Below are 22535 nucleotides of genomic sequence, written 5' to 3' on the forward strand. Positions count from 1 at the left end.
CTGCCGCTGAGCCAGAGGGAAACAGGTGTCAATGTGGGGAGTGGAGACCCAGGAGGTCAGCTGTCCTGGCGGGGGCTGCAGGCTGCTGCTGAAGCCTCCTTTCCAGGGGCGACGTTGGCTTGGAGCTGAGTGGCCGCGGGGCTCTCTGGAGACCCTGCAGGAAACTGACCACTCCTCTCACCCTCTTCCCTGCCTGGCTGCAAAAGTGACCAGACAACTACAACGGGAGAACCGAGAAGATTGCTATGACTTATACCAGAAATTCCTCTTTCCCCAACCCTCTTTAATAGTTTTCACCAAAGGAGACTTGAGAATTAGCAACTATTTTGTAATGGTAATACCATTTCTCCCAGGATAGTTCATGTAACCACATCCTATTACAACAAAACATTTGGATGATTATGATGATTAAAACCACAGTGTTTGTTAGCGTTTGTGTATGCACATGTGTGTGTGGTTAAGCGTGTATCCTCTTGACAGATCTCTTTGATATTCTTAAAATATTAAATTCCTTGTGGACTTGTTCCATAGTATTTGTCTTATAAGCTACTTAGTTATAATAGAATCTTCCAAGTGACACAGGGGAATGTTTCTTTGTTGAATATTATTGTGGTGTGGTCTGCGGTTATTGCTTCAATATTTGACAACGCCATCTTTAATCTGTTGTCCTGCACCTTTTTTTTTTTTGGCATTTAGGAATGATTTTCTAGAAGTTGTGAATTTCTTGAAAAGTTTAACATTGAAGAGTGAAGAGGAAAAAGCTGAATTTTTCAAGTAAGTTTAGAAAATTCAGGCCTTAAAATTCAGTAACTTGGGTTAAGTCCATGTAATCACTTCAGGTGTCCTAGAGAGGATGAGTCAGACATTTGTTTTCTTAAAGTTTAGTGACATTTCCTATACGTCAGGCTCTTTTCTAGGCCCTGGCATGGACAGTTCTGGTGAGGGAAACAGATACAGACTGATAACCCTTAAACAGTGATGGAGCTTGAGGGGGTCGTCCTGAAAACAACAGAGGACGGGGGAGAAGGAGGTTAGAGAAGAGGTATTCTAGGCAGAGGAGCAACATGAACCGGTGCACAGAGGCAAGACACAGTATGTCTTGTGCGAGGAATGATGAGCGCTTGGGTCCTGCTGGAGGGTAAGGGGTGGGCACCCTTGGACGTGGCACTTAGGAGTATTGACACTATTGGTAAGCAGTGGACTTCAGGCCTTGAAACCGTCAAAGGAGTGAAAACGGGCTGTGAGATGGCTGTTTCCCCTTGGGTGGATCGCTCTGTTTTCTATGGAGGGCACAGGTTTATTTCACATAAGACTTGGATCGGTTGGTAGACTGCAGTAGGCCAGGTAGTAAATGTGAGGCCTCATGTAAGGGCAGTGATGGTACAGTGAAGAAGACACAGATAAGAAATATTAAAACAGACTGACAAGCCTTAGTGATTATCACCAAAAGAATTAGAGAATACTGGAGGAGAGAACCTACATGCAGAGAAAATGAAGAATTTGGCATTCAGTGTGTTGGTTTGAAGTGTCTGTGGGACTTCAGGTAGAGATGTACGTGGGCATTTGGGCAGATGGGTCAGAAGCTCAGGAGAGAGGTCTTAAGCTGATGAGCTAGAGGCGAATGTGAGGCTTCATCAGCCTGTAGTTGGTGACATTGCCCCATAGAAAGTGGGTAGCATGAAAAGTACAGTGGCCCAAATGTAACCCTGGGGCACACAACCTTGTAAGGGGGCCAGTGGGGAGGGAGTGGCTGATGAATGAGACAGAAGCAGTGGTTGGAGGAGATTGAGAGACAGCCAGGAGGCTGGTATTCCAAAGGAGTAGAAAATTTCAGAAAGATAGGAGCAGTCAACAGATACCTGTTCACTTAGCAGTCAGGAGAGCACTGATGACCTTGTCTTAGAGCTGTTTCAGCAGAGCGAATCAAACTGCAGTGAATTGAGAAATGGGTGGAAGGTGAGAAAGTGGACTTTGGGTAAAATCTCCTGAAAAGCTCGGAGAAGAGGAACATAGAATTGCTAAAGAATTGCTAATGGAGTCAAGGAAGGATTTTTTTTTCTTTTTAGGAAGGATGTTTTTAAGGCTGGAAGAGACGGGAGCATGTTTGTAGGCTGATGGGACGGAGCTGGTGGGGGAGTGAGGGAGGAGTTGAAGATGCAGTTGTGTTGGGGGGCTGTCGGTGCATGGCCCTGGGGGAGAAGGGGGAGTTGGGGCAATGGCTCAGTGGGGGTGACCTTCAATAAGAGGAAGCCCTCGCATCCATGGAACCTGAAAAGGAGCTGGGAGTGAGTTTGGGTGTGGACTGGTTTGTCGATAGTGATAGTGGCCGAGGGGCTTGCAGGAGATAAAGCATGGTGGGGCCTGTTTCCCAATTAAGGAGGCAGGATTACCTGCTCAGGGTGATTGTATAGTGGCGTTTTACTACTGCCAACACCTGATATCTGTGTATTTCCTAACTAAGTGCTTGTACATAGCTTGTTTTAATAAGTTGAGTAACAAAAGTTAGTATTTTGTTTACCGTGGAAACTTTAGATAATGTAATATCCTACGTCTTTTAAACTTGAGAAAGTACCTTTTATTGACCAGAAAGCCTCTGGCTTATTAGCGGGGAGAGAAGACACTCTTGCTATTAATGAGGGGCCATTTTTTGAAAAAATTTTCCTAGCTTGGATTGGAGGTTGTGTATGTACTGACTGTTTGGCCTTGCCTCACACCTTCTGTGTTTTTCTTAAATACCTGGGGACTGACCTAGCTACAGTTTCTCTAGCTACATTTCAGATTCATCACTTTGATGGAAGTGGAATAAAGCTGCATGCGTCTAAACTGTACAAGTGAGTTGATACAGTGTCACAGCCAGTTTCCCAGGCTTTCCTTCTTTGCCCTCAGGTTCCTCCTGGACAGAGTCAGCTGCCTGTCAGAGGAATTAATAGCTTCACGGCTGGTGCCTCTTCTGCTTAATCAGTTGGTGTTTGCAGAGCCAGTAGCTGTTAAGAGTTTTCTTCCCTACCTCCTTGGCCCCAAAAAAGGTGAATTTTTTTCCAAGTATTATTGGTAATTATGGAGTTTGGGAGTTATTAGTCCATATTTGAGCAGTGCAAGATTATTTCATGGTAATCTGAATCACCTGGGGAGCTTTTTAAAAATTTGCCTGTGCCTGATCCACTGGTTCTGGGACAGAGCAAGGATGGGTAAATATGTATTTTGAAAGGTCCCCAAATGATTCTGATGCATGTCTCTGTTGAATAACCTACCGTAACTACTAGGAAGGAGAGGACCGTCAGCGCCAACTCTTGTAGCATTTAACACACTTCCTGGCTTTGCGGATGAAATTGCAACAGTCATATCCGTTGAATCTAGTATATGAAATTCCTCATTGATTAGATGTAAGTATATAAAGAGCTGTCGACTCAGGATTCTGTTAGAACATAAGGTTTCTTTGTAAATAGTACATTAAGTATGATAGAGTATTTCAGAAACACTTCTACAAGGTGGAGTGTGATTAAGACAGTTAAGCCTTGAGTAATTTGGGGTCAAAAGAAGCACTTCCCTTTGGTTTGGGAATTTAGAAGAGCATTTAGAACGTGTGTGAAGTTCTGGGCTCAGTTTCTGCGCTGGGCTTCGTGCTCCTTTCACCGAAGTGACGCGTTGTTGTTTCGTCTGACCTGGGGAGAAGACGGTGCGAGGGGAGGAGCCCCCCGCCTGCTCTCACCAGCCCTGTTCCAGGCGCGGGTGATCCCCGTGCTGCTGCGGCTGTTTGAGGTGCACGAGGAGCACGTGCGGACGGTGCTGCTGTCTCACCTGGAGGCCTACGTGGGGCACTTCACCCAGGAGCAGCTGAAGAAAGTCATCCTGCCCCAGGTAGGGGCGGGGCGGGCGCCCACAGCGCTCTCCAGGGGAGGAGGCGGAGCCAGGGCCCGCTGCGGGTGCTGGGGGCAGGGGAGCTGGGAGGGAGGGGGTCTTTGGAGCGTCTGGGGAACAGCTGAGAAGGCCTGAGGCAGAACTTCAGTTTAAACGCCTCCTGGGATCCAAAGGGCGGGAATTAAAGTTGCATTTCCAGGCCAGTCACACAGGCAAATCAGTTAAACTAACATATTTGGTTTTCACCTGTTTATAACCTGAAAAACTGTAATTCTGTTTGCTAATTCTTTGGGGGAAAACTAACAAGATTCGTTTGTGGGATGCTTTGTGAACATAAAGTGCAAGTGTCATAATTAAATTACTATAAAATAATGAAATTATAACTGAGAGGAACAGGAGATGATTCCTGTCAGTGGTTTTCAGCCTATCAGTCAGCCACCAGGGAGCCTGTTAGATTTGCCCACTCCAGGGCTCCAGGTTTGTATCGGTTTTCTGTAACTGAGGTAACAAAATTACCACAAACTGCGTGGCTTAAAACAAGAGAAATCTCTTCTCTTATGGTTCTGGAGGCCAGAAATCCAAAATGAGGATGTCAGCAGGGCTTCCTCTGAAGGCTCTAGGGGAGAATTCTTCCTTGCCTTCTTCCCAGCTTCTGGTAGCCCTTTAGCGTTTCTTGGCTTGTAGCCGTGTCACTCCAATTTCTGCTTCTGTTGTCACACGGCCTTTTTATAAGGACACCAGTCATTGGATTTAACCCAGTATGACGCATTTCAAGGTCACATTCTGGGTGGACATGAATTTTTGGAAGACGCTATTCAACTCAGTACAAGGTTTTAAAAGATTTTATCGGTCACATGGTATTTTTCAAATAACTTGTTTTTCTATCAGATTAAGTTATTTACAAATTATAAGGCCTGGTTTTATGCCAGTTCTTGTGCTTAGGTACTGGGGCCCTAGAGGTATGTAACACACTTCCTGCTTTCAAGGAGAGAGTAGATCGGAAATAATAGATGTTTGTTGTCTGCGTAGCAAATCACCCCAAAACTTAGTGCCTTAAAATGACAATCATTTTATTAATTCTCACGATTCTTTGGATTGATTGGGCTCAGCTTGGGGGTTCTGTTGTTCCACATGATGTCAGCTGAGGCAGCAGTCATCTGGGGCCCCATAACATCCAGAATAGCCCCTTGGCACCTTGGAGGGGAAGGTTGAAAGGTGGGCTTACCTGGGGCATCAGGACAGCTGGGGCTCCCTCTCCATAAAGCCTCAGGACATTTCAGGGCCCCTATTCCCCCATGTGACATCTCCACATGATTTCCTTAGCAAGGTGTGTGGACTTCTTCTATGGCTGCCGAAGGCTACTAGAAGTGCCCAAGCAGCCTTCTTAAGGCAGAGATTGGAAATTGACAACATTGCTTCTGTCACATTATCTTGGTTGAAGTGAGTCACAGAAGTCAGGCCAGGTTCACCATGGGGTGGTTTTATACAAGGGTGTGGATACTGGGGGTGTGGTTCACTGGGGGCTGGCTTTAGAGCCTAGCTACCACAACATAGCATTTTGTGTTTACATCTGCAGCAGTAGTTGTCACCCTACTTGTAGTTGTTTGTGTCTGAAAATTTAGAAGAGGAATGAAGCACTCTAACTCTGAAATAGAGATACCATCACAGGTCTCAGAATTGGCACTGAGCTGAGGTCAAATAATAAGTAGATACTCAGCATATGAAAGGCAGTGAAAACTCTCAGTGGAGCTACTCCCCCTGTAGGGGAATAACTTGACTGATTTCAGTGTTCACTTTGGGAGCAGTGGAAGATAGACTAAGGGAGTTCAACTAGGAAGTTATTAGAATAGTCCTGCTAAGAGATGACAAGGACTGGGGAAAACATGGCGGCAGTGATTAAGGGTAGAAGGGGTAGGACTCAGTTTCTCACTAGATGGGAGAGTTTTGAGGATGACTCTTGGGTTTTTTTGGCTTTGGTGGTTTCTTATTTTATGATTACCGTATTCAGTTGATAGAATTCTAACCATGATTTAGTTTACTTGTACAGCTTTGTTTTGAGAAAGTGCCTGGTTTGTTAGCATTGGACCTGTTAGTTATTTTATTGAGTCCTGTTGGAAACCTTCATCTTGGATATATGAGGAAACTAGACCAGAATAATGAAGCGATTAATTGGCCGAGTCATACTGAGAACCCCTGGCAGAGCAAGGACCAGAGCCCAGGACTCCTGATAGCCTTGTGTCTGGCTGGTGCACATGCTTTGCCTGCTATCTTCCTTATATACGTGTTTGCCAATTCAGAGCAAAATCTCTCCTCATAGCTCCATGTGAATGTCTTAGTCAAGATTCTTCTGGCTGCAGGTAACTGAAACCCACTTAAACAAGCTAAAGCAAAAAAAAAAAAAAAAAAAAGAGAGAGACTTTAATCAAAGGATGTCATTCTGCCTTACATGGAAATCAAGTGCAGCTGGGACTCAGCCATATGGTCTTCATTGCGTTCCTTTCTCTCTTGACTTTTGAACACCAGCTTTAATTATTTGGTGTACACATGGACAAACATGGTTGACCCATAGCTTCTAAGTTCACTCTCCTCATTTTAAGCAAACCTCAGAGATAACCAGTTTCTCTAAATTCCAGTTTTTGTTACCGGGAAAGAGATCATAATTGGCTCAGTTTGGGGCAGGTGTTATATGCATCAGATATAAAGAAGGTTTCAAGGTCCTATCCTTATGGGTGTATAAAACTGAGAAGAGGCCAAGGACTGGTAACATAGCTCTTAGTGACCTAGATGAGTGTTTCTAAGTGAGCTCTGCAGAATATTGCCAGTCCATGTACTGTTTGTTATGGTTCTGCAATGAGGTGAGTACAGATACGGAAAATTAACATTTAAAACCTTTTTTTTTTAAATTGAGGTACATTATTGATATATTCGTTTCAGGTATACAGGAGAATGACTTGATGTGTGTATATGTATATATATTGCAACTGATCACCACAATAAGCCCAGTTACCTCGTGTCACCACACAGAGTTACAAAATCTTTTTCTTGTGATGACTTTTAAGAATTACTCTGTTAGCAACTTTGAAATATGCAATACAGTATTATTAACTATAGTCACCATGCTGTACATTATATCTCTGTGACTTTTTTATTTTGTAACAGGAAGTATGTACCTTTTGACCCTCTTCACCCATTTCATTTCCTCCCTACCTCCTCACTTCCACCTCTGGCAACCACTAATCTGTTCTCTGTATCTGTGAGCTCGTTTTTCTGTTTGTCCTCTGCCCCACCACCACGAGTATTTGTCTTTCTCTGTGTGACTTACTTCCTTAGCATAGCATAATGTCCTCCAGGTCGATCCATGTTGTTGCAAATGGCAAGATTTTATTCTTTTTTTATGGCTGAATAGTTTTACTGTGTGTGTACTACATTTTCTTTATCCATCAGCAGACACTTAAATTATTTCCATATCATGGCTATTGTAAATAATGTTGCAGTGAACATGGGCGTGCATATATCTTTTTGAGTTAGTAGTTTTTTCTTCAAAGAAATACCCAGAAGTAGAATCACTGGATGGTATGGTAGTTCTATTTTTAATTTTTTGAGGAACCTCTGTACTGTTTTCCATAGTGGCTACACCAATATAAATTCCCACCAACAGACACAAAGGTTCCTTTTTGCCACATCCTCGCCATCACCTGTTGTTTCTTGTCTTTTTGATAATAGCCATTCTGACAGGTGTGTGGTGATATCTCACCGTGGTTTTGATTTGCATTTTCCTGTTGTTTAATGATGTTGAGCATCTTTTCACATACCTGGTGACCATCTTTCTGTCGTCTTTGGAAAAATGTCTATTCATATCTTCAACCTACTTTTTAATCAAACTGTTTTTGCTTTTGAGTTGTATGAGTTTTTTGGTATATTTTGGATATTAACCTCTTATCAGATGTACAATTTGCAAATATTTTCTCCCATTCAGTAGATTACCTTTTTACTTTGTTGATGGTTTCCTTTGCTATGCAGAAGGTTTTTAGTTTGATGTAGTCCCACTTCTTTGTTTTTTGCTTTTGTAACCTTTGCTTTTGGTGTCAGATCCAAAAACTCATCACCAAGACTGGTGTCACAGAACTTGCTGCCCATGTTTTTTTCTAGGGGCTTTATGGTTTCAGGTCTTACATTTAAGTCATTAACCCATTTTGAGTTAATTTTTGTATGTGGTATAAGATAGTGGTCCAGTTTCATTCTTTTGCATGTAACTGTCCAGTTTTCCCAACACTTTATTGAATAGACTATCCTTTCTGCATTGTATGTTCTTGGCTCTTTTTGTCATAAATTAGTTGACCATATATGTATACGTTTATTTCTGGGCTCTCTATTTTGTTCCATTGACCTGTGTGACTGTTTTATGCCAGTACTATACTGTTTTGATTACTATAGCTTTGTAATATGGTTTGAAATCAGGGCGTGTGATGCTTCCAGCTTTGTTTTTCTTTCTGAAGATTGCTTTGGCTCTTCAGAGTCTTTTGTGGTTTCATACAAATTTTAGGATTGTTCTATTTCTGTGAAAAATGCCATTGGAATTTTGATAGGGCCTGCATTGGATCTGTAGATTGCCTAGGGTAGTATGGGCAGTTTATTAACAGTACTAATTCTTCCAGTCCATGAGCACAGAATATCTTTCCATTTATTTATGTCTTCTTCAGTTTCTTTCATCAGTGTCCTATAGTTTTTAGTGTACAGGTCTTTCACTTCCTTGGTTAAATTTATTTCTAGGTATTTTATTCTTTGATGCAACTGTAAATGAGATTGTTTTCTTTCTGTTTCTGACAGTCCATTATTAGTGTATAGAAATAGTACAGATTTCTGTATATTGATTGTGTATTCTGTGACTTTACTGAAATCATTATTAGTTCTAAAAGTTTTTTGTTGGAGTCTTTAAGGTTTTCTACATATAGTATTATGTCATCTGCAAAAAGTGACCATTTTACTTCTTTCTGATTTAAATATCTTTTTTTTTCTTGCCTAATTGCTGTGGCTAGGACTTCTAATACCGTGTTGGCAAGAGCAGGCATCCTTGGCTTGTTCCTAATCTCAGAGAGAAGGCTTTCAGCTTTTCAGTATAATGTTAGCTGTGGACTTGTCATATATGGCCTTTACTATGTTGAAGTATGTTTCCTCTATACCCAGTTTGTTGAGAGTTATCATAAATGGATGTTGAATTTTGTCAGATGCTTTTTCTGCATTTATTGAGATGATCATATGATTTTTATCCTTCATTTTGTTAATGTGGTGTATTACATTGATTTTTTGCATATGTTCAACCATCCTGGCATCACTGGAATAAATCCCACTTGATCGTGGTATGTGATCCTTTTAATGTATTGTTGAATTTGTTTTCAATTCTGTTGAGTATTTTGGCATCTATATTCATCAGGGATATTGGCCTGTAATTTTCTTTTCTTGTGGTGTCCTCTGGTTTTGGTGTCAGGGTAATGCTGGCCTTTTAAAAATGAGTTCCCTCTTCTTCTATTTTTTGGAAGGATTTGAGAAGGATTGGTATTAATTCTTTGAATGTTTGGTAGACTTCACCAGTGAAGCCATCTGTGTCTGGACTTTTGTTTGTTGGTAGGTTTTTGGTTACTGAGTCAATCTCCTTACTTGACCTGTCTGTTCAGATTTTCTATTTCTTTATGATTCAGTCTTGATAGGTTGTATGTTTCTAGGAGTTTATCCGTTTCTTCTGGTTTGTCAAATTTGTTGGCATGTAATTTTTCATAGTAATCTCTTGTGGTCCTTTGTGTGGTATCAGTTGTAGCATCTCCTCTTTCATTTCTGATTTTATTTGAGTCCTCTCTTGGTGAATCTCGCTAAAGATTTGTCAATTTTACCTTTTGAATAAATTAGCTCTTAGTTTCATTGAATTTTTTTTCTATTGTCTTTTTAGTCTCTATTTCATTTATTTCTGCTGTGATACTTTCTTCCTTCTGTGAGCTTCCTTTGTTCGTCTTTTTCTAGTTTCTTGAGGTATAGAATTAGTCGTTTATTTGGGATTTTTCTTGTTTCTTCAGGCAGGCACTTATCACTATGAACTTCCTTCTTAGAACTGCTTTTGGCTGTGTCCTATAGATTTTGGTATGTTTTACTTCCATTTTCATTTGTTGCAAGGTATTTTTTGATTTCTCCTTTGAATCATTGGTTGTTCTGTGGCATACTGTTTAACCTCCACATATTTGAATTTTCCAGTTTTCTTCTTGTAATTGATTTCTAGTTTTTTTACTGTCAGAAAAGATGCTTGATATGATTTCAGTCTTCTTAAATTTATCAAGTCTTGTTTTGTCACCTAACATATGATCTGTCCTGGAGAATGTTCCGTGTGCACTTGAGAAGAATGTGTGTTCTGTTGCTTTGGCATGAAATGTTCTTTGTATATCTGTTAAGTCCATCTAATCTAATGTGTCATTCAAGGCCAGTGTTTTCTTACTGACTTTCTGTCTGGATGATCTATCCATTGATGTAAATGGGATATTAAAGTCCCCTACTATTACTGTATTGCTCAGTTTCTCCCTTTAGGGTCTGTTAATATTTGCTTTGTATATTTAGGCACTCCTATGTTTTGTGCATAAATATTTATAAATGTTATAAATGTTGGATTTGATCCCTTTATCATTATGTGATGCCTGCTTTGTTTCTTATTACAGTCTTTGTTTTAAAGTCAGTTTTGTCTGATACAAGTATAACTTACCTCACCCTTCTTTTGGTTTTCATTTGCATGGAACATCTTTTTCCATTCCTTCACCGTCAGTCTATGTATGTACTTACACCTGAAGTGAGTCTCCTATGACATCATATAGATGAGTCTTGGTTTTTTAATCCATTCAGCAACTCTGTCTTTCAGTTGGAGTATTCAGATTCACCAAGAATTTGGTTGGGGAATTGTCTACAGCCTTCCCACCCTGAATGCATCCGTCTCATCTGATCTCAGATGCTAAGCAGGGTCAGGCCTGGTTAGTACTTGGATGGAAGACCACCCGGGAATACTCGGTGCTGTAGGCTTAAAAGTGCTGAGCTAGCTCTTGGGAGGACTCTGTGGCCTTGGTTTGGAGGCAAGAGTCAACAGGCATCGTGGACAAATCTAAAACCTTTTATAGTAATTTAACAGAGTCATCTTATTCCTAATATATTTCTAATGTATTTATCTACTTAATTTCATTTTTGTTTTATTTTTGGAAGAGTATCAGGCTGTGATGGATTGGGAGAAAATATTGGTCCTTGACCAGATAGGTTGTGAGCTACTGACCTAGAACGCGTATCTAAGAAATGAAGTTCACTTGAGCAAGCACAAACTGATTGCAGCCCAACTACTTGTTTACCAGGGGAGAAAGAGACAGGCAATATGGCTGCATACACTTATTACCCAATTCACTCCTAGGTATTACTGGGCCTGCGTGATACCAGCGATTCCATTGTGGCAATTACTCTTCACAGCCTGGCAGTGTTGGTCTCTCTACTTGGACCAGAGGTGGTTGTGGGAGGAGAAAGAACCAAGGTCTTCAAATGCACTGCACCAAGTTTTACTAAAACTATGGACCTTTCCCCACAAGGTAAGAATGATTAAAAGGCCTAGTGTGTTGTTGTTTTAATGTATTAGATTTTAAACATTATACAGATAATGCAGATAGATTGTATTCAAATGATGCATAAGGAAAAAGTTAATGATTTCCCTCCCCCAGCTCCTTCTGGGGCGTCTAAGGTAACCAGTTTTAATGGCTTAGTGGGAATTCTTTCATCCTTTTTTCTAAGCCCACAAAGACACACAAATGTATGTTTACACACACACATAGGATTTAAAAAAAAAAAATATTATGCACAATTCTACAACTTGATTTTTTTTCACATAGCAGCTTATCAGGGACCTGTCTCCAGGTCAGTACATAACTGCCTAATAGTTTTGTTTTATTTTGTTTTTTGACAGCTGCCTAATATTTCATTGAATATAATTCATTCAGTGATTTCCCTATTGATGGCTATTGCACTCATTTTTGGACTTCTGAGTCAGAGAATATATTGAATATTTAAAATTTTAATAGATAGTGTCAGTTTCCAAAAAGGTTGTAGCAGCTCTTAACAACACCAGATGTTTAAGTTCTTTTGATTTTGATGGCCTGTTAGGTGACAAGATCTTGATTTTTAGGTACTTCAAGAAATCAAGAGAAAAAAATATCCTTATTTCTGGTATGTTCCCATTGGATGTTACGTGGAAGTAGCAGTAGTTTCTGATCTTTGCAGGCTATAAAAGTCAAGGATAAGAATTTTTTATCAACAGTGTCATTGCTTCTTTGCTCCTTTGTATAACCCTGAAGGATGATGACGTGTTATGAAGCTCTGGATCTCTAATCTGGTTCTCAGTCATAGTAGATAGCATGGAAAGTTATTAGTAGAAAGGAACTGTCAGATAGACTGCTCTCTAATTTTGATGCCAAGAGAATTTTTAAAGCGACACTGACTTCCTGACGTTTTGAAGAGAGTTCAGTTCTTCCTTGGTGCTAATGAATCAGTGTCAGTGTGGCTCCAGGGAGCTTAAAGAGGGCGATGGAGAAGCTGTCGCCTCCTCTTCAGCCATGAAATGTCCATACCAAACTGAGTGAGGTCTGTTGTTACCAGTTTTTCTTTTAGCAGAGTGCACAAAGAGCAGATGAAAGATTTATATTTCATCCCAGAGGAATTTCTGGCAGGAGGAGAGGGTATGTGTAATTTTGAGATAAGGCTTAGGGGTCAGTCTCTGGGGGCAGATTTACATGTTCAATTAGTAAAAGTCCCCACTCCGAACATCTTTTTTACTTATTGGATGGAGTTTTCTGGTTCTAGACGTTACAGCAGGTAAGTTTTTACTAAAATAGATTTTCCTGAAAACTTTGAAACTAATCCCACTGACTTGCCATGTTAGGCTTTTCATCCAAGATGGCTGGGAGCCCTGGTGGCAGCCTACATTCCAAGTTTATAGAAAAGAGAGGCCCTTCTTCTACAGGACATGGGGGACTGCTGGGGAAGGGGCGTATGTAAAAGAGGTACTCTTAGACTTTTATCTTTTTCCTTCTGTTCTTTTACAGTTTACCTGCATGGTCAGACATAAGGGCTAATATGGAGGTTAGTGAAAAGTGTACCTAAGAGAAATAAGTCTGCATGAACAAGAGTTAGGGAGGACAATTTAGAGAAGGGGACATTTTGTAAGAAAAATGAGTAGGACTTCAGCAGGGAGGAGAGTGGCAGAAATAAGCAAGAGGGTGGAGGGCTTGTAGAGGTCAGGCTGCGCTGAGGAGGGGAGCTGCGGCCTGTGATGAGTTAGCCCAGGCCATCCCCCTCACCCTCACTTTTCCAAGGCAGAGGAAGTATTCGGCCAGAAATTTTGCTAGGATCCTTTTGCGCAATACCCACTCTTGAGTATGAACTTTCTGATAAGCTGTTAAAGACAACATTTTCTTAAAACACTTTCCTTTTCCCAGTTGGGCATTAAATGTCTGTAACAAAGTTTTACCATTTTAAACATTTTAAGTGTACAGTCTTGGGGCGTTAAGTACATTCACATTGGTGTGTTTGTACTCTTTATTCTTAAAAGGAAAGTAAGTAGAATCAAGTATGATTTTAAATAACCACTAAGATGTTTTTAAAGGCTGTTAACTTTTATAACTAGGTATCCTAAAGGTTTTGTTTTCTGTCTACTTCAACTGCTCACCTATGCTTGAAACCTTTCTGTGCCATTACCACCATGTGGACACAGCCTGTTCTTAAATGCCTCTAGGACAGGCAGTCCCTTCCTTAGTCACTATGTTTCTTCAAATATTTGGAGGTGCCCTCTTTCTGCAACTTATCTTTTATCTGTGTTAAATATACCCTTTTCCCAACCATTGCTCACCTAACATGTGATGGGAAAAGAAGCAATTTACTACCCCTTTCATTTTGGGGGGTTTTTATTTATCTTCAGATTCTCCCACGCACGTCGTCTGCAGCCAGCGCAGTCAGATCTCACCTGTCTTGAAGAACCCCTCCTCTAGCATATTCCCTAAATGTTTTTCTGGCAACATGCCCATCACCAGCAAGAAGCACATACAGCGAGATTACTACAGTACTCTTTTACAGACAGGTAGATTCATTAAACTTATATAGCTGTTCCACTGCTTGGGTGAATGTTTTCCTGAGTAATAAGTTTAAATTCTGACCCTTAAGGGCACTTTGGGAATGTTGAGACTGATTTTTCTTATTATTTGTAATTATGTAGTCAGCTTGGGTCTGTCTTTTTTCCCTGGACTATAGGGTATATACCTGTCTTTTCTTCATAACTGGTGAAGACGTTGCTTGAATTCTTTTTTGCACCAGATACTTTACTTTGGGACTTCTTCCAAATTGTATCATCAAAGAATGATAGTTCTGGAAGATGTTAATAGGTGTGCTGTGAAAGAGGAGTTCTGTGGTTAAATAAGTTTGGGGAATTGAGCACAGAATCAGACCACACTGCACAAGACTTCAGTGACTTGACTGCACTTAAGAAAATCTGTTTAAAATGAGGATATGTTGGGCGAGGCAAACTTATTTGAGCACACAACACTTTTTCAGGGTGTACGTAATTAATATCTCAAGGGTAACATCGCCTGGCTTAGAACATTTTTATCTTTGTTTGTAGACAGTTATGCCAATAAACAGTATGTCTGAATATTTAGTAAAGGATTAGATGCTCCAGTTAGTGGTTGCTTGCGATGCTTCCATCAAATTACGATTTAAGTATTTGTTTAACTTACATCACATCTTTGTTGATTTATGTTCTGCTGGGATATCTCATACTTCAGTGTACATGGATATTTCCAAGGAATTGGATCTATACGTTTCTGTATAGCTCTGTTAACTTTCTCCTAAATATATTGCTTGTTCTTAAAACCAACGTTTTATGAGAATAATTCTTGTACTTATCTCCCACAGGCGATCAGTTTCCTCAGCCTATTAAATTTCCCATCAACGGAATCTCAGATGTGAAAATCACCTCAGGAGACAGTGAAAAGTTCCCGTCGAGTTCTAAAAAGTCTGAGGAGTGGCCTGACTGGAGCGAGCCTGAGGAGCCTGAGGACAAACCTGTCGACACAGAGATTTGCCCTGCAGACCCCCATGCTGCTGCCAGGTCGCCATTCACCGACTTGAATGCAGAGGCGGCGGCTTGGGATGACTTTGAGCCCAGCAGCGTAGATACTGAAATAAACCCAGGAGGTGGAATCACGGCTGCAAGACCTGTCACCTCAGGGGAGCAAAAGGCCACTCCTACTTTGCGTCCACTCACTGAAGAGGCCAAGCCTTTGAAATCAAGCCTACCCCAAAAGACCAGTCTTGCACGAAGCAGGGATGACCCAGACCAAACCAAGCCACCAAAAGTGTCGTCACAAGAAAGGCGCCTTAAAGCTCCATCAGAACTTGGTTTAGGAGAGGAGTTTACCATACAGGTGAAAAAGAAGCCAGTAAAAGACCCAGAGTTGGATTGGTTTGCTGATATGATCCCAGAAATTAAGCCTTCAGCTGCTATTCTTATTTTACCTGAACTGAGGACAGAAACAGTAGCTCCCAACAAGGATAACGTCTCATCAGTGATGCACTTTTCCTCAAAATTTGCTGCAGCAGAAATTACTGAGGTGAGGATTATTAAATTGTGCTACTAGTTTATGCTTCCCTCACAGGTAGCAGCTGCACTGTCCCATTGATAACAAACATGCTGTTTTCCCAGTGAGAGAAAAGACTGATGTCCACAATTGGGTAACATGATCAAGCATAAAATGAATAAGATCAGTTCCTATAAATGGCATCTTTCGTTCCCTGGAAAAATGTAGCAGTGCTTGGGCTAATAAATGGGCCACTTTTTACAATAATAATCTTTTTTGTCTGGAAAAGGGATTAAACCAAGAATGTGGTGTCATCAAGCTGATTTTACTGGCTTATATGGTCCTTGGAACGTTATTTCCCAATACTGTGGTTTTGTAATTCTGGAACCAAAGTAATTCTACTTTTCAGCTTCCTAGTCCAGTAAATTATTTTACTTAGTACAAGGAAATGTATTCTGGCATCAAAAGACACGCGTTGCGCCCCCTTTAAATTCCTGATCTTTCAAATCTGAACATGATTTGTTTCAGCAGGTTGCCCTTGGCTTGCTTTCTTTTGTTGCAGGGAGAGGCTGCAGGCTGGGGAGAAGATGGCGATCTGAACTGGGAAGACAATAACTGGTGACAACGGGTGTGAGTTAATCTTTAGGAAAATGGATTCCTTTTTTAAAAAATCAAATACCTCAAAAGCAGGCTCTGCAGACAAGAAAACCCAAAAGCATCCTGTTTTTCTCATACCAGGAGCTCTTTTTCCAGTCAGTGCCAACAGAAGTGTGAGACCTGGCGTGCTGGCGGGGAGCCCTGGGCGGTGCAGAGGTTCACAGCCCTTCTCAGGGGAAGAGGCTGTGTGTCTGACTGAGGCCAGTTTCTGTGAAGAGCAAGTGGCTGTGGAAAGGTTGACCTTACTGCTTTCTTCCAGAACAATTCTGGAAGTAAAGAAAATAAATACAAAAACTCAAGCTGATTAGCTTAATTTTGTGCTATTTCTTTGTCAGAAGAGTAAGCTCTATTATGAAATCAACTTATTGAAAAAATTTTAGCTATAAAGTATATAAATGATTTTAAATTGCTAAGGTTTCCTTAGGCAGTTTATTTGTTTACAGATGTACTATCTGAGTGAGTTACCAACTGTTCCTGTATTATTACCTTGTACCAAAGCTCTTCATGAGATATATCCCCACCATCCTGTTCTCTAAATGTCCAATAAAGACTATTTTAACTAGAATCAACTTTAGAAAAGTTTTATGTGTTAGAAAATGTACAGACATATAATTACATCAATATTTTCATCTATAGGTGAAATGCACTGTAGGATGACAAAAAAAATCATCCAACTCTTACCTAGCGATAATATGGTCCAGTCCATTCAGTTTTCACCCTAGAATACATGATGTTTTAGCTTATCAATCCTTTCTTGGAGTGTCTCCATTTTTGTCAGAAGCCAGTCTGGAGGAGGAGACTTTTGGAGTAATAACTCGATTGCCTCCAAGGCCGCTGTTGCTGCTTGCAGTGCTGACCTGTACTCTTCTTCCAAGGGGAGCTCGTGACGGGCTCTTTTCGCAGAAGGCTGGCAAATGAGAAAAACAAGTAGTGCCATGATACCCATTCCAAAATTGTAAAAATAAAGAACTTTCCTTTGGACTAGAGTAAAGCTTATAAGGACAAATTCTAAAGCTGTAAAGTTTTATATGAAAATTTTATTCCGGTTATTGGTTCACAAGCGCAGGAGGGCACCCGCCCCCTGCAAGCGTCTGGAGAGAGATGTGAAGGCATTTTTGGTTTGTCACAGGGATTCAGGCTGCTACTACCATTAATGCTCAAGGTTGAAGGAAACTAAGAAGTGCTGCCTTGTCCAGTAACTTCCAGTGAGTATTCTTTAGCCATATAATCTGTCCTTACAAAAAAGCTCCAAATATGAATTTTCTAAATGCCTGCTGTTTTTTTTTTTAATGCTGAGTTTATAATGATGCTTTCGGAGCCAGTTCAGTAAATTGCCAGGGTTTCTAACATCACCGCACCAGGAAGGGGAGGAAGGATTGGGGCCAAGACAGTTTTATAATCCCTGTCTTCCTAAGGAAGGTCATAACATATAAATTCTTGAGGGCTTATTTATACTACTGATGTATTTAACTTTACAGCTGTAAGGCATAAAAGTTAACATGTCTTAAAAACAATTTTTTTTTTTTTAATGAGAACTGTAACTTAAATTTACCATTATGGATTACCGTTCCAAATATACTATTACTGCTCAAAACAAGTTTAAATATCCTTAGAGGTATCAGATTTCTGCCTTTTAATAGGTAGATGTGATTTCTAGACAGTGCCAGAAACTCTTAGGCTGATTTGATGAATGAGGCAAAGGATCAAAGTAAACATTTTGGAAGGTAAGTTAATTGGTTTTCTTCTGTGGTTCAGAAACTACTGCATTTGTAGCATCACTGGTACAAAGACATAACTTTCCCAAAGGTTACTACAAATAATTGACAGTTATGTTAAGAGTGTATTTTGTATGATTTTTAAAACTTTTTTTGTAGTCCCTCCTCTGTTCTGTGTGTTGATAACCTTTCAGAAGAAGAAATGTGATTTTTAAGAGTAGCTACCATAAAACAATTTTACATGTCTAGATCTATTTATTTTGATATTCAGTATGAGGCCAAGAACCATGCTAGTTTCTGTTTTATCAGTAAGTAATAAGGCAGAATTTCTTATTAAAGCTTGATCCACACTGAAAAGCAGTCCATACCTGTAAAGATGACTTCTTTGCTTCTTCTACAGTAACTTTAGCAAAGGGCTCCCAGAAAGTACCTTTTTCCTGTTTGACACGTTCCACTCTGGCAGCTGCAGTTTCCTCTACAAACCCCGTCTGCCAGAGACCATGAAAAACCAAGCAAACATCAACATTAGCATTCTCTACTCAATATTAAAATGGTGTGATATTCAGAAGGTGAAAAGGCCTGCGTGTTTAAGTGCCGGATGTTAAACTGCTCTGGTTTAGCCTGTGAACTAAGCAAATTTTGGAAGTAAGTTGGAGTCATCTGTAAATGTATCCTCAGTGTAATTTGGGTAAAATTATTCCACAGTGTTCTCCTTCCCTACAGAAAAATGATAGTCTGATAGCCTTTACTGAATAGGGTGAGAAATTGTTAAAAGCAACATGTGCACACACTTACTTATCATCCAGCTGATATGTAATATATGCATATATAAAAATAATAAGAGACACAGTCCAGTTCAATAATGAGATTATATTAAAAAATTAAGTACTTAAGCATAATTCACTTTCTCCTAGCATTCTAAATTTGTGGTGTAACTGTTCTATGAGTGCTTCAATTAACCTTTAACTTACATCCTACCACTATCTCCATATAAGTTTCAAAGCATGCACAAATATGGGAGCAATACGATTCAACAGTTTGGAAAGTCACTATTTGGAAAAGCCATGACTGAATTACAGGAGTGAACATGATCCTCGCAGGCAAACGATTCTACATGTGAATCTAATTATGATGAGTAACAGGTGAGGGATCCTCATTCTTCATCTCACTGCCTGAATGATCAATGCAATAGTATCCCAAACTACAGGCAGAGCAACTCCAAAGTGTTTTACTTCTGACTTGTAATGAGGTCCCAACTGCTTAATAATAATGTGGGTCACCACTGTGTTAATAAGCACTGTGAAAAATTGGAGCTAACAAAGATATTCAACTTGGTTATAATTTGAAAAAAAAAGTAACATGATAAAGAACAAAATATGTGCCACTACTATTTTGATTCTACATAAATAAAATACCTTCTCCAGAAAAGATACAACTTTCTTCTTTGTTTCTTCAGAACTGAGACACTGTGGAACTATCTCTTCATGATTTGTTCCCTATTAAAAGATTTGACAAAACTAATTTCAATATATTTCAACAGCTTGCAAAGACAAGTACATGAGTTTTAAGAGCTACCTTAATTAAAAATGCATTTTAAAAGAAAATACTCAGTGCCAGAGGATACTCAAAAGATAATAAGCTCATAGTTATTTCAGGATGCCTTAGGATAATTAATACAATATTCTGCACAAGTGTGGAGCTGTAAGCTGTAAGGACTTCTGCCCAGTCATCCCAACATCTCTGGGCCCCCTTATGACCACAGGCACGCTGCACTACAGTGGGTAAAAGTAACCCAACGGCAGGGTCGCCTTCTCTACAGAACCAAGCTAACAGGTCTGTGTTCATCAAACTCTAGCCCCTGTGATAGGTGGAGATGAAATGTACTCTCAATCGACCCCAAAATAGTGTCTGAGTTAGTACACCTGGTCTGAATGCCTGTTCTGATTGTTACTACTCATAGGACCTTAGGAAAGTCACCTCACTTCTCTGGGCCTCATTTTTAGGTCCTGTAAAATAGATGACTAGTAATATATCCTCCAGCAGAAAATACTATGACTGAGATACAAAAGCAGCTCAATAAATGTTTTTGGAATGTTTTGGAATGTCTGAGATACTAAATTATTTTAGAGGTCACTGTGATAGACTGGCCTTCTAATTACCTCAGCAAACTGAGTAAACGCCTCCAAGGAATGTTGTTCTAGTAGCCAATTCCTGTCAGCTAGCAGTAAGGCAAAAACAGAAGATAGGTGGGGCAGAATTTTGTCCTAAAAAGAAAACCAAACCTTATTAAATAGAGGAAAACCTCAGCAGAGTACACTGATTATTCTAACGTTGTCAAATTTCCGTAATTCTGTCCCGGTGAACACGTGTTAAAACATGTTAAATCATGTCACTCTTTCGCTCAAATCCTTCCAGTAGCTTCCCGTTTCCCTCAGAGTAAAAACCAAAGTCCTCACCACAGCCTGCAAAGCCCCACTGCCTGTGCGTTAGCTCTCCTATCAGGCGTGCTCCCATCTCAGGGACTTCCATTTACTATTTCCCCTGCTCTGGAAATGCTTTCCCCAGATACCTGCTTGGCTTGCTCTCTCAGCTTCAGGTTTTACCCACATGTCACCGTGGTGAGGACTCCAGTGACAAAGTTCGATTTAAGACTCTGCCCCCGTAACATACACATTCTTTCTTCCCCTTCCCTGCTTTATTTCTCTCCGTAGCACTCACCACCATTTAGTACACTACATATATCCCCACTTTATTAGTCTGTTGCCTCACAACAGTTGAGTCAGTATTTATTAGTTTCATTCATTACTGAACCCCCAGTGATTAAAATAGTGCCTGACACATAGCAAGAACTCAAGTTTTTTCTTGAATGAATAAATGAATCAATTTCATCATGTGGCTTCAAATGCCTCTCATATGCTGATGAATCCCCAAAATTTCTTCACACCTTAATTTCACTCCTGGGAATATGTAAGGTAATGTCTGCTAATAAAACATTTGTTCCATAGGTTCTGGGCCCATTAGGGTCAGTAGTTATGCACTAATGAAGCAGCATTTTAGAATACATTCATTTTATGCTAAAAAGAAGATAGCTCAAATCCAAGTATCTTTGAATAGTTTTGTCCAGAGAGTTGAAAAGAAGCTGGCGAGTACACACTTATCTCATGAGACACCTTACGTGATGAAAACAAACGGTATGGTATTGTTTACCTGTGAACGAGAGCCCTTTAGAAACTAACCAGTTCAATTTTTGGTTTCAAAGGTTTTAATCAACACGTACTGAGATAATGTCCGTCCATCATGTTTTTGCTCAAGTTAACGTAAAAAGTTCTCATCACTGAACTCTTTATAGTGTAATATCTCCCATGGAGGTGGGAAAAAAAGGTCAACTGTCTAGAATTGTTGTTTTGACCACAGACAGTAATAAGGAAGAAAAAACTCAATTTAGGAGGAAGACCTCCTTTTGCTGTGAAGCATGTCTTAAAGTTCAGTAGAAGTGTATTGCCAGGCCTTTACAGTTTTATAAATAAATATCCATTTGTCAACTCTATATATACTTTGCAACATTTTCAAAAATATCATCTTAAACAAACAGGCTGCCTTTCATGGATATAAAACCAAGAGAATAACTTTTATAAATCACCCCATTTCCTCATTATACACCACTCTCTAGAAGACATAAATATGTTTTCCTTCCTCAGGAACTTTGTGTGCTAGAGCCCGACTAGAATAAATCTCACACCATAGCCAACCTATAAATTACTTGTATGTCAACATATATTTTTCTAAAAGTAAATAAAATGAGTTCTATTTTGACAGTCACCCTCTCTTCACAAAATATATTTTTCCCCCAATTTTCTTTGTCAACAATCCACAGAATTTCAGAAATTAAAGCCTGAAAATCCATCAGTAATTCTTAGAGATTTTGTTAACATGGGAACAAAAGAATTAAGAGAGTATTATTACCTGGATGGCTTGAGGCATAAAAAGTTTTCCCAGGGAAGACAGAAAATCAAGAACTGCCAAACGAACATGGTCAGGAGGCTCTGATTTGAGTAGTGAGGTCTGCAAAGTTATTACCTAAGGGCACAAAGACCAAAGAACAGTTATAAATGAAAACAAATGCTTTGTAGAGACATGACTAAGATTTTGATGGGTATGTAGGAGGGGAAACAAAACCAAACCCAGGACAGTCGAACATTCCACAAAGCCTACACTTCACAGGTGGAATTTTAATAAAACAAAATGACTGAGTCAATCATTACAACATCAGTCCTACCAACCACTGTAAAAAAAATGAAAAATCCATGTGTTTCTGAAAAATGATATACCAGTGCTCTTCTTTTAAATCTTCAAACTTATTTTGTATTTTAAATTCTAGAGAGAGAAGTTCATTATTTAAAACATGGGTTGGCCAACTTTCTGTAAAGGGCCAGATGGTAAATATTTTAGGCTTTGCAGGCAACGTGTTCCCTGTTACATATATATACATACACATACACACACACACATTTTTTTTAACCTTTAAAAATGTAAAAATCATCCTTAGCACTTGTGCTGAAAACAGGAGGGCAGAATCTAGCAAGGAGGCCATAGTTTGCCAGCCCTTGGTTTAAAGGAGCACTGAGCTAGTCTATAAAGGAGGCAATATCTAAATGAAAAATTGTGTTGAAATTTT

The 22535-nt window shown here is 39.8% G+C and overlaps 2 protein-coding genes across 3 annotated transcripts in view; one reads left to right on the forward strand and one right to left on the reverse strand.

The window, feature by feature from the left end:
• SCYL3 (SCY1 like pseudokinase 3) overlaps positions 1–16839 on the forward strand; it is a 39643-nt gene extending 22804 nt beyond the window's left edge. Inside the window, exons 8-14 of one of the 2 annotated variants that reach the window (XM_082857345.1) lie at positions 697–774; positions 2887–3026; positions 3674–3858; positions 11285–11456; positions 13835–13993; positions 14824–15521; positions 16051–16839. In XM_082857345.1, coding sequence (XP_082713471.1) covers positions 697–774; positions 2887–3026; positions 3674–3858; positions 11285–11456; positions 13835–13993; positions 14824–15521; positions 16051–16110 — 1492 coding nt within the window. In that variant the 3' untranslated portion in view covers positions 16111–16839. The remainder of the gene's footprint in view (positions 1–696; positions 775–2886; positions 3027–3673; positions 3859–11284; positions 11457–13834; positions 13994–14823; positions 15522–16050) is intronic. The other variant, XM_082857346.1, reaches the window with a different exon arrangement.
• Positions 16840–16861: 22 nt separating this feature from the next.
• The window catches only part of FIRRM (FIGNL1 interacting regulator of recombination and mitosis), a 44959-nt gene continuing 39285 nt past the window's right edge, over positions 16862–22535 (reverse strand). Inside the window, exons 20-24 of the mRNA XM_082857369.1 lie at positions 21824–21937; positions 20020–20124; positions 19276–19356; positions 18229–18348; positions 16862–17052 (exon numbers count right to left, since the gene is read on the reverse strand). Coding sequence (XP_082713495.1) covers positions 16864–17052; positions 18229–18348; positions 19276–19356; positions 20020–20124; positions 21824–21937 — 609 coding nt within the window. The 3' untranslated portion in view covers positions 16862–16863. The remainder of the gene's footprint in view (positions 17053–18228; positions 18349–19275; positions 19357–20019; positions 20125–21823; positions 21938–22535) is intronic.

Source organism: Leucopleurus acutus, assembly GCF_964270905.1.
Source record: "Leucopleurus acutus genome assembly, chromosome: 2".
Lineage (NCBI taxonomy): Eukaryota > Metazoa > Chordata > Mammalia > Artiodactyla > Delphinidae > Leucopleurus > Leucopleurus acutus.